The sequence below is a fragment of the Planococcus citri genome, chromosome 1 (assembly GCF_950023065.1).
Source record: "Planococcus citri chromosome 1, ihPlaCitr1.1, whole genome shotgun sequence".
NCBI classification, from domain to species: domain Eukaryota; kingdom Metazoa; phylum Arthropoda; class Insecta; order Hemiptera; family Pseudococcidae; genus Planococcus; species Planococcus citri.
Window position 1 is genome coordinate 56,911,309 of NC_088677.1, and position 12,631 is coordinate 56,923,939.

Sequence of the window (12,631 nt, forward strand, 5' to 3'; positions counted from 1 at the left end):
GACTGCGTGTACCAATTATTGTCAAAGGTCGAACGGAAAACTCGTGTTTATGACGCATAATATACGGATTCGATGGAACGTTTGCGAGGCCATTATGGCGGACGCGACGCGACCAAAGGGATTTTTTATTATTATTTTTTTTTCCTTTTGTAAGTATAATAAGAAATTTATATGTTTATGTGCGGTCGTTCGACCACTGGCTATGTGGTCGCTATTGTGTTTCAAGACGCGAGCTCCTATCATATATAACGGTGGAAAAAAAAATTTCGGATATTTTTCTGTATTCAGCGGCGATATAAAAATTTCACGACGTGTTTTCCTTTTGTATAAGCGAATTTAATATATTTAGATTAAGAAGCTTATTGCATTAAATTTTTTAATGCGCCGGATCTATAAAAATATACGCTATCGTATTGGCTGCAAAGACGGTAATGGCAGATTTCCGTCGATGGCAGCTTTGGTGCGTGCGTGAGATATTTTTTATTTCGGCGCTTAAAAAATGATTCTGTTTTCGTATAGGCTGCTTATGTGACCGTAAATTGGATATTGGACATTTTTTTCGAGTAAATAATTGACAAGTAGAGATGATTTGGTTATGTATTATCCTTGTAATAGCCTTTTCCTACACTTGGAGGGAAAATTTCCAAAAATTTGTTTCAAGTGGGTCTACTTTTGTGGGCATAAGTAGTGATGTTGAAATTCAAGCATTTTTTTTTGCATGCGCAAAAATTGAGAATATTCTCGCATTTTTGCACAGATTTTCAGATTAGTGGTAATTTTCAATTCAAGTATGTATCTTCAAAACTGATAGCGCTGTTGTCGTTGAGAAGTACTACACTCTTTTTTCTTACAGAAGAGAAATATGAACATCAAAATTCTAATGCAGGTTTCAAGTTAGCTGCAATGAAGCTATTTTTGAGGGAGGGGGAGAGGAGTGCGATGTTGTCTAAGAACAAAATATTTTCATAACAAAAAATATGCGTGGTTATCAGCTTATCACTTATTTATCAGCATTTTCAAAAAATTGCCAAAAATCAAATTTGTGCTAATAAAATTTTGATTGCCCTGTGAGGGCACAGGTTGTTGTCGCTAGAGGTAGTCTATAGGTAGTAGCTCGGATCATCAAGAGGAGCCAGTCCCCCAGGACAGATGAGAAGGCAAAGACAACATCAGGGGTATTCTGTGTGTCTACGTTGTGCAGGGTGGTAAAATGTTGCTGTTCGATGGACTTGAAATTGATAAACATGGCTAAAGCAGAATTATCCAGTTGGTGGAACAATGGGGAGGAGTGGCAAGTTGAAGGCCAAGCCTCTACATAAATACGGATTACAAACAAGAATGCATAAGAGCTGCAGAACACCAACAACTCACTCGTTCCAGCCCTAGGGAAGTGCAAGAGCTTCAGAGTGAGAAGGCAAATACGAGCGCCTAAAAACTGGCAAATTCAGCTAAGGGAGTAAACCCCAACAGAAAATCATGGTGGAAGGCAACAGGAAACCAACACCATTATATTTCCCTAGAATTATATGGACATCAATTTAGCAATGGCCCTTAAGTCTCCATTAGGCTGATCCTCATCTGCCAAGGCAGCTGGTTAGGGTGCTAAGAATATTTGAGAGTCACAACAAGGTGGAACAACATCAACATCGCAACCTAGAATGTAAGAACTTCGTATAAAATTGGAAGACTTGCCAATGTAATTATGGAAGCCAGGATATTACAAATCGGCATATTGGGAATAAGTAAGACTCAATAGACTGGAAACAGTAGAAACTGGGCAGATCAAGACTATGTAATGATCTAAGCTGGGAAAGACACACGAACTAGGTGTGGGTCTGGGTATATTAATCATACCAGGGCTGCGATTATGAACTTTCGTTACAGTTAACGAATTCGTTAACTCGCATATTTTTTCTGTGACCTTTCGTTAACTTTTCGTTAAGCCATGTTAAGTTTACGTGAGAAAATATCTCTCGTTAAGTTAACGAATAGTTAACGAATTCGTTAACTGTAACAAAAGTTCATAATCGCAGGCCAGAATCATCGATAAAATCTGTGCTATAATTCCAAAATCAGAGAGAATACTACTCATGAGATTGGAGGTCAAGCCAAAAGCAATTGTAATAATTCAAGTTTATGCGCCAAAGCGCAGATACAGAAGATGATCGACCGAATTAACAGTGCAGAATTAAAATATGGAATGAAAATAAACACAGGCAAGACCAAGGTGATGAGATTTACAAAAGGAGATGATAAAGAGGTCAAAATCAACATTGGAACACAAGAAATTGAAAATGTAAACCAGTTCAGATACCTTGGAGCGCTGATAAACAACGATGGTAGAGATCATAAAGAAATTAAATCACGGATTGGAATGGCAAAAACTGCTTTCAACAACCTTGCAAATGTGCTGGGAAATTGAATGATGAGTATAGGTCTGAGGAAGAGAATTATGCGATGCTATGTATGGATCATTCTGAAGTATTCCTGCAAAACATGGACCATGAGTGCAGAATGCGAGAAGAAAGTATCCGCTTTTAAGATGTGGTGCTATCAAAGGCTACTACAGATCTCATGGAAGGACTTCATTACCAACAAGGAAGTATTAGCAAGAATAGAAGAGGAGCGGAAAGTCGTAGTAGAAGATATCAAAAACCAGAAAGCTAAAGTATTTAGCTCATAAAATACGAGAAAACGGTATTTTCATGCTAGCAGTACAGGGGAAAATCCAAGGAAGATCGATGAGAGTGAGGAAACGATAGGAGCTGTTAACAAACTCACCAGCCAACTCTCCCGGTAAAGACCCTGAAAGAAACGATCAGATACGCTAGAAACCAGCTAATATAGATGGAAATATACGCTATCTCCTGTAAAGGAGTGCGACTACAACGACGACGAAAGGTTTTGGAAATGCTTAATTTATTGGAATTACGTCGGTCAATGGATAGTTTGAAAGAGAAGAGGGACATTTTCACTATTTTTCAGTGTTAAATGTAGATTCTGCTGTTTTATATAAGTCTTCACATCAACTCTCCCAGAAAAGAGCACTTCGAGTGATTTTGTAGAATGGGGACAGGAAGAGGATGGATTTGAAATAACATTCCAATACCACCGTAGTAGTTTGAATGGTATGAAATTCTGTCCAATTCTGTCAAGAATACCATACGATTTCGGTCAAGCAGAAAATTCTATACGTTTATCTACGCATAATACCGAGCTATTTTGAATACGTCACCGCGATATGAAAGACCAAAGTAAGATACGATACGAGAACTAGAGGAAGAAAGGCGAATATGAATCGGGCATATTTCAAACCATATCCTAAGCCCATTTTCCGGCGAAAAATCGTCCGACGAGAGAACGTGAACGTACACGCGTAAAAATATAAATTCAATTTCTACGTCCCGGCGAGCCCCACGCACTAGCGACCACATTAAAGAAAAATCCACTCGCCGGCTCGCTCCATTCTCTATCCTCTCGAGCAAAATTCATAACACCGTTTACTTTGGGAAAAACAGAGCGCAGCGGCCGCAGCGATGGCGGTGATTGTGGCGTGGGACGACCAGACCGACGAAAATTCCTCCTATAAAGGTATCAGCAAAACCTGGCCGTTGTTACCGGTAATCCCGAAGAAAGTAGTAAATCCCTTTTACTCAAGCACATTTCCCAGAACATCGGCTAGATAAAATATTACCGATGTCCAAACAGATAAACGCGTAACACCATAAAAATATACAATACGAAATTATTTTTTCGCGAAAAAACACGCGTTATGTGCTTTCTTACCGAACAACCTTTCCTCTCGTTCTCTCTGGACTGAAATACGAAATTAGATATCCCCGGGAAATTCGACCGAATATACATATATTTTGTTTACGAATGGAATTTCAAAATATGGTTTTGTTTTTTCAAGCGAATTTCTCAAACATAAGGTGAGCGTGGGTCTGTAGGTTTATCTCGTCTTCGAATTCCGCATACCTCGTACGAATAACATTTACTCAAATTTTTGCAGCTATGGTTGAGAAAATAGATAGGGATCGAGTGATCTAGGTTTATAAACCGCCTTCGTTGGTTGAAATATGTGTACCTGTACCTACTACCTACCTATACGGAGAGTTTTTGTACTGTTGATCTACTCGTTTTTTAATTTTTTTGCTGTACTGTCCCAAGTGTAGGGTGTCTGTTTTTTTGAGAAATTTTGAGGCGAGGTGGTGAAAAAGGTTGCAAGATAACAATATTTGAATATGAGAAAGAGATTATTGGTTGGCGAGAGTGATTTGATCCTGAGTTGGATTTTCGAAATTGACGGGGGGCATTTAATCTTCAGGACCTGAAAGCCAATCTATGGTGTCAGTTTTGCTCTGTGTGTCGCTTTTCTACTCCATTCTTTATTCAGTGAAACTTCGGGTTAATATCTTGTTGCCTTGGCGGACACTTTATTGCCACTGTTTCATAATAAATTAGTAATCGAATTGATTCTCGTGTTTTATAATCTGAAATCTATTCAGTGGTACGTGGTATGGTGTTTAGAGTGCTGGGTATTCATTGCATTCGTGTCCAATAACAATAAACATTACATGCCAAAGCTCGACTTAACGAAGCAGACCAAATGAACGAAATTACGATCGCTAATGCTGGAAAAATGACATCTTCCTTCCGTCTGCGTTCTCGATTTTGTCGATGACGACAATGTATACTATGCTTCTGCTGAGACCTTGGGTTGTATAGCTTAGCAGTATGACGTTCTCGGTTGCGGATTTTCGTGATTTCTTTTAATTCACGTAGTCATCTATTCGTACTCCGCATTCTTATCGACCCTTTCCTTATTTCATTCTGGTATCCTTTCTGCGATATTTTTCGAGTAAGTAAAATTCGTTTAGTTTTTGCGTTGAAAAACCCTTACACTTAGGTACACATATCGTATTCCCAGAAGTCACAAATCTAGTCCTTAGCCCCTTTCGCGCGGTTAAACGCAATTTACTTCCGTAAAGCCGCTACGCCGATAACTCGATATCGGGGCTTTTATCCCGATAATATTACGCCGCAGTACGAGGGAAACACAACGGCGTGTACTGTACCATCGACTTATATTGTACCGGTGTACGGCCGAATAATGTAAAAAGTCCATCTTTTATACGTGTGTGAATCATACACCGAGAGTGACTTGCGACAATTACCCTAGTTACCAACTAGACACGTCAGCGTGCGTGCGATTTTCACTCCAATCTGACGTCCATTTGGAAACCTTTTATGAAAAGGAGAAAAAAAAATATCCATCTAATGCTACACACAGACGCATATAAGAGTATTAGTAACGTACGCACTGCCCCGTACTGTGCTGTTTGTCACTCCATGTTCGAAGAAAACGACACGTTTAATTAGTGCACTTTGTGCTGAGAAACGAATTTTATGTCACGAATACTTTTCTACATATGTTAGTTTACTGGAAAATATGGCCTGTCGACGAAAATCTTTCAGTTTGTGTGCTATATTGAGCCATTTTGACTCGAAGCGTTTTTTTTTGCTTTTTTATGCCGAAAGATCGAAAGATATCATTTACTGAACCTGAAGGAATATTTTGGAACGCAGTGGTGCCAATTTTTTTGCAATTATTTACAACCCCAAAAATCGAGAAATACGTGTAGATGAAAAATTATAAATTTTTTTTGACCAGGCGTGCTATTTTTTTTCTTTTTTTGATGTGTTTATGGCGTCTTTTGAGATCAGTAAATACTCTAGTTTAGCGAAAATTTCTACTCATTTTGGTTAGAAATCAAAAAGTAAAGTACACACCTCAGCAATAAACTCAAAATTTATCTGTTAGGCTACGAATAGTGTTTTTAACAATAACAATCTTGGCGATTACATGAATGAAACCCAATCACAGATTGGGGTAATTCAATCAGTAGGTTCGTATTTACTCATAAACTTGACGAAATTTTCTTTATGAACAATATCCGGTAATTCTTCGATAAGATGCTTAACTTCATTTACTTCACAACAACTTACATTCGGTCTATCAATACCGTCCCACTGAAAATCCCTGCACGTATTTTGGCACGATGGCAGTTTCAGTTTGAAGAAAATTTTCAAATTAGTCAATTCTTCGGTTAGATTGCCGAGCACTATTACAATTGCTTTTTTTTCGTTCACCTCGTAATTTTCATCGATAACCAATTTCCAAATGAGCTCGGGAACGAAAACAGGGACGTCGTTGTACTTTTTCAATAAAAACTCACGCCCGTTTCCTGAAGGTTCCTTGAAAGCCAATTTTCCATGTGTACCAGAGAAAACTGTCAGTTTTCTTTGATTCTATTGAAAGAAATTAATTTCAATTTCACACTGAAGGATTTAAAGTAGATTTGCTTGAGGTTAATTGGAGATAGATTCCGCCGGCCTTACCAGTTTCAGAAAGGGGTTGGGGGCTTGGAGGGATAGAGCATCGTTGGTATGGTGCAAATGAGACCACCCATGTCCAGATTTGAGAGCAACTCTTCATCTATTTTTTTTTTTTTTTTTCTATAAAAAAGAGCATCGATAAAGCTGTTTAGAGCACCCAGTTCCGACGTTAAAGCTATTTCTCTCCCCTCACTCCATAAAAAAGACTCCAAGTATGGCTGGTAAAATGATAGCCCTACCTAGGTATACTTTAAAATCAGCGAACAGGAGGACAGAAGACCTTAAAAGGCTACACAGGCAGACTCGCAGGCAACCTTCAGTAGAGACCTCTCAAACGGGTTGATGACCTTTAGAGGCTACAGAAGAAGGCACATGACCTTGAGAAGCCGAACATACGGGTCAATGGCTTTAGCATACAGACGACGACTTCGGGAAGCTGAGCAGACAGATCAGTGTCATTGAGGCTCCAGAAATAGAGGTCAATGATTTTAAGATGGCAGGCTGGCAGACAGATAGACAACCTTGGGAAGCCAGCCAAACAGACAACCGTGAAAGGCTAGACCAGTAGCTTAGTGACCTCGAGGGTCATAGAGGCTCGACAATGAAACAGAAGCCCTGAGAGGCCGGACAGACTGACAGATAGGTGACCTTGGAAAGCCAGACAGATGGGTCAGTGGCCTTGAGGGGCCAGACAGGTAGACAGACAACTTTGAGAGGCTATACAGGTATTTATTTAGTGACCTTGAAAGGTCGCACAGGCGTGCAAATTACCTTGCGAGGGCTAAAAGACAAGTTACAAATTTCGTTTATTTTGGCTGATGCATTGGTAGGGCTACCATTTCATCTACCTTACCTGAAGATATTTTTAATGGTGTGAGGAAAGAGGGAAGTGTTCTGCTCTAACGTTGGGACTGAGTTCTATAAACAGCTCTATCCATGCTTTATTCTTTATCCTAATTTTTGCTGATTTTGGCTGCCTAGGTAAGATAGTATGGCTGGCGACATCTATCATGTTAATTGACCGTACCATAAACGCTACTTCTCTGATAATTTCTTCCACATCTGCCCATACTGCTAAATACAACTCTTCCCACATCGGTGCAATGGTTTGAGCAAAACGTGTTACTTTTACCCAGCTAACATCTGCCATATCGTATTCGGGAATTAAGTGAGCCATTGCGATTCGCGCGTTCTCTGGAATAATACTCAATCCCTTCGATTTCAGATATTCATTAATTTGTCTCCTTTCGTAACTATTTATATCCTGGAAAAAGATCGGTCATTGATTACGACTGAAATTCATTGCAGCTAAGGAGAAGAACGAGGAACAGAAACACACATTGAAGTTCCAATAGGTTTTCAAAGATTCTCTCAATTGTGCTACTCGAGAAATTTGCGAATCTTCCTGGTATACAAGTTCTTCAATCGTTTTATACGCTTCTATGGGTACTGCCAATGAAACTCCATGCACAAAATGCTTTGTCCGAACCGGAATTTTTTTGGCATGATTGAAATGAACCTCGGCCAAAATAATCTTACCAAAACCTATAATCTGCAGTGAATTCGCAGAGAATTTAAAAACCGCCTACTTCAAGTTTTGGCGTACTAGATAAATATTTTATCAATTTTTAATCACTTCACTCACTTACTTCAAATCCAATATTGTAAGATCGTACTGCGAACAGTTCATTGGAAGTCCTCCATAATTTGGGCGATATTTCCTTTCGACATCGTTGCTGGTAAGTTTCGTAGTGGTGTTCACACCAGTTCCATCTGTAAATAGTTACTGGCTTTGCTTTGGCCAAAAGCAATGCCTGGTCGATATAAACCCCATTGAACACTCTTTTCTTCCCAATATTAAGTAAACATCCATAGTATAGGTCAGTTGAACTTTGAGTAGGTTCAAAACCAACGTATCCTTCGTCACTATTCATTATGGGAGTCGCTGGTTCGCAAATAGAATCTGACCCAGTCCTACAAGCAACGTAAAATGGAGCATGGCCAGCATTGGCATCTTCATTGACGCGACGTTCTGCGATATGTGCTTCGTTCATAATAAAGTAATCTGTTTCATGAAAATCGAATTCAATTTTGTTGAGCTTTTGTGATTGAAATTTATCGCAAATTTTAGTTGAAAATTCAATTACAACATACTCGTACTTACCTAAGTTTGCATCCGATTCAACGTGAGTTGTGCCCAGTAAAAAAGAAATCCAAAAAAGTAACACCAGCATTGCGATTTTTTATCAAGACACTTGATCGTTTGAATATTTACTGTCGAATGCAGGTGTATTTTTAAAATGGTACCTGGTAAGAATATTGAGAAGGTGTTATTGCGTCAAGGTTAATGTTATCTAATGTCTGATCGTCAATTCGACATTGGCAGAATATTATACTTGTAGGTATGAAATTACGAGTATACATATGATATTACGTATGAGTCATGACTGTCATGAGTTTTTTTTTTTTTTTTTTTTTGGAAGTTATTTTTCAACATTCATTAAGTAGTGTATTTTTAGACTAAAAGACGATTGGGAACACCTTAGCTTCCACGTACCACGCAATCTTATTGCTTTTATTAGTCAGAAAATAGTTTTCTATTTAATAACCTATCGATTTGATCGAATCATCACTACAGAATGACATAACACAGAAGGGGAAGAAAAAAAGGAATCCTAAGCACATGTCCACGGTTAGAAGGAAAAGAGTGGTGGTTGTAGCAGCTAAGCATTTTGAAGCTTGTTGTGTACCGAAGATAGAGAAGTAAAATTCTAGACCTTTGAGTAGAAAAAAATGTACGTTCCTTCTTAATTTACATTTACGCATTTGAAAATTTGGGCTCAAAATTGATATTTCGCTCCTTTCTTTCAACACATTAAAATTTATGATTTTTTATTTCTACTCATCATATTTCTCTGAGGAAACGCGTAAAAATTCTACTTTGAACCAATCTTTTGAACAAATAAATGTTTTAGAATGCAATGATACCTACTAACTTTTTAGTCGTTGTAGACAATTTCAAAAAAAAAAAAACAAGAAATGTGGGTCAAAACTTATGAATTTTTTCCATTTTTTGAAATCGACCCTAGTGATCAAAAAATTTGGTACCACTGTTTTTCAAAATATTCCACTCTTTTTTAAAAATTTTCCGAGCAACAAATCCAAGGATTCGCACGTGTTTATCTAGACTAGCAAAATACCACAAACACGCGGGTAACTTTTCACAACCATGCTTACGCTTTTTCAGAATAAAAGCGTGTGAAACTCAATTCCGAAATCATCCATATAGCCATAAGTCGAAGTATAGGTGATCGACCCAACTCGCTGAATAATTCATCGAATTAAAACATCGCCGCATGCCACTGCTTATAAAGACATAGATATCGCACGTGATCTTAATTACATTCTTAAGCCAAACGAATCTTTCGCAATTAATAAACTTATACAACGATGCGCGGCAATTGATAGAGAGATGACTGGATGAAAAGAATTCTCAATTTTACACAGCAACAGCAGTCAGACCGAGGCAGCGATGAGCAGATACTACGAGGGATAATTGGGTGTGAATACTTTACAAGGCAGACGCGGCGGTCGAAAGGAAAACGTGTAATGACTAGGTGAAAAAATGAAACGACAACGACATCCCTTCTGCATTTTTAGTTCGTATAGCGAAAGTGTGCTTCGAATGTACCGACTTTTTTTTTCTCGAAAAAAGCGTTACGTCATTTTTAGTTCGAAGGGGGAGATGAATTAGAATTAAATGTTATCATTAATAAGAACGATGAGGCTGCAGATTCTCTCTAAGTGAAATATGTTTTTACATGGTTTTTGGGCGATTTTCGATTCAGAACGGATGATAAAACGCCAATACGTCCTAACCGTAGAGCAATATAACGAAATTTTTCCAACTAGGGGTGGAAAAAATTACACCAAACAGAGTATAAATAGAATAGATACGACCATCAGATATAGATATATAACGTGGACGACGACACGACGCGTACGTATTGTTGAATGGCGAAATGAAAAACTACGTTAAAATGCGGAAAGTTGTAAAAGTGCGGAAAAAGGAAGAAGCGTTGACTGAGAAGGCGCGACCAAATTTGCACCATTGATAATGTATAGTCTCCTTATCGTCATCATCTAATGTTTTTATTTGTATCGTAAAAAAACGTATTAGGTTAAGAAGAACACAAGCAGGGTGAAAGGAAAGAGCAAAGCATGCGGTAAAAAGTCGAAAAATAGAAAAGCGGTAAAAATGATAATATGTTGGTGTAAGTATAAGCGAGAGCATTAGGGGGATGCTGTGTGGACGTGAGCAAAGGTCGAGGGTGGCCCGCCAAATAAAAAATGAAACAGAAAAACCCCATATGGAGGGTTTTTCGCCGATGAAATTTTAATGGGATTAATATTATTTTTACCTTTGTATACGATATGTACATCGCAGAATGGTGGAAAAAATTCGCTATGTAAGCAAAATATACGGGGCACTATATATACTACTCGTATACACGATGCTCTGCAGTGTGTTCTCATATATAGAGTAATACGATTGAACAAGAAAAGAAAACCTAAAGATGCGCGAAAAGTTGGAGCCGTTTGAAACCATTTTTTTTTTTTAGCTCTCTCTCGGTGTACTTTTTTCCAATGAATACGTACACTTGGACCACGGTGTGTTTCGTTTTTATCTCTTAATTAAATTTTTTTCTTTTATACGTGATGCTGTTGTGCCGAAAAAAAAAACATCTAGGAAGTGGCATGTTGCGGTGAAGCAAAAAATCTATCCAATTTTTAAAATTAACTATATTCGTTATCGTTTGCAATATTTTTACAGTTCTCCCTCGAGTCGAGGTTTTTTTCCTCTCATTTTCTCTGCATTTTGCTATTTTTAGTCTATCATCCCTCTTTTCTTCTTTTCTCGTTCACCGATGACCATTACTTAATTCTTCGCCCATCGAGGGTTACCGAGTATGAAAAGAATTACATCAATTATTCGTCGGAATGACTTTCATCTTTTTTTCCTCTTTTTATTCCTGCCTCCTCATCCTCCCTCCCTCCTCTGTCTTTCTGTACCTAATACGCGGATATATACGTATATGTTGTGTATTTCATAACGCTCGCGTTTATGCTCACCGGATACTCGGAGAAGAGCTGTAATCTGGATTTAATTCCGTTAATGTGCTTGTCCTATTGATGGCAGCATGGGAGATGATATTTGTTTGGTGTATTCAATACATATAGATACGTACGTAGTGTAGCATTCTACAATTCGACGCATGGTACTTGTGTACATGGATATTATAACTATACATATCGAGAACGTTAAAGCGATGCGGTCGAATTGACGTTTTAAGTGCTGCATTGCTTTATACAATCCAAGTACATATATTCGACGTCTAGGTAAAAATATTATTCTTCGTGATTCGTATTTTATTTATATCTAAGTATAAGCGAGCGAGTGTATGTGTAGTATTTTGTGATATGACTTGAAGAATGTCGATGGTGATCCGCTATGATTGAAGCGTTGGGATTTACTTACAAGTTTTTTTGTTTGACAGGGTGTAATTTAAAGCACTAGAGGGAGTACAAGTTCAACGATCGGGTTGGTTGGTGTGTTGGTGGTTGTTAAGCGAACGAGCGAGATATACAGTTGGCGAAATTTTATACCAATTTTAAGTACGGAAATTCGTTTTAGCAAAAAGGTAATTAAGGTACGTGAAATTAATCCTAATTTAGGACGATCTCGTGTATCGTGCGGTTTAGCTTAATTCTTGAATTTAAATTAAAAACCGATCGCGAATGTTTTAGAAGTGTCTGAAACCGTTGGGGTTACCTACCTCCTCCTTTAATTCAGCTTAACGATACCTTGGTGGTGAATGAGCGAGAAGAGATTAGTTTGAAAATTTCTGATTGCGCTGGAACTGGTTCTGTATGTTTATCAAAAGTTAATCATGATGCATTTGGGATTTTCACGAGCATAAAATATAAATTTAGAACTGAAATAGGTCAAATCTTCGTAAAAAAAAAACAAATCAATAATCGATTTCTTGCGATTTGAAAATTCCATCATTAAAATACCAACTACAGAATGGTCAAAATCCACTCGTTTCAGCCCCAAAATATTCCATAATGATTAATTCTCCAAGTTGGAGGCTTTCAGTGTATTGGTATTGTAGGTAATAAGTTTGTCATGTACTTCTATGTACATTGACCCATCAAATATACCTACCTA

The 12,631-nt window shown here is 38.0% G+C and overlaps 2 protein-coding genes across 3 annotated transcripts in view; one reads left to right on the forward strand and one right to left on the reverse strand.

The window, feature by feature from the left end:
• The window catches only part of LOC135833008 (limbic system-associated membrane protein-like), a 489,776-nt gene that overhangs the window by 174,121 nt on the left and 303,024 nt on the right, over nt 1-12,631 (forward strand). The window lies entirely within an intron of this gene.
• Nucleotides 5,802-8,857, reverse strand: LOC135842357 (uncharacterized). Its single transcript, XM_065359782.1, has 5 exons — nt 8,564-8,857; nt 8,049-8,464; nt 7,739-7,951; nt 7,427-7,663; nt 5,802-6,312 (listed from the first exon to the last, which is right to left on the reverse strand). The coding sequence occupies exons 1-5, from the start codon at nt 8,631-8,633 to the stop codon at nt 5,899-5,901; spliced, it is 1,350 nt and encodes a 449-aa protein (XP_065215854.1). The 5' UTR covers nt 8,634-8,857; the 3' UTR covers nt 5,802-5,898.

Excerpts from the sequence above, each read along its gene's own strand:
- LOC135842357 (XM_065359782.1), bottom strand. The coding sequence starts at position 8,633 with ATGCTGGTGTTACTTTTTTGGATTTCTTTTTTACTGGGCACAACTCAC. Across the intron at positions 7,952-8,048 it reads CTTACAATATTGGATTTGAA|ATTATAGGTTTTGGTAAGAT; the intron begins GTAAGTGAGTGA and ends AATTCACTGCAG. Across the intron at positions 6,313-7,426 it reads TCAGAGAAGTAGCGTTTATG|AATCAAAGAAAACTGACAGT; the intron begins GTACGGTCAATT and ends TTCTTTCAATAG.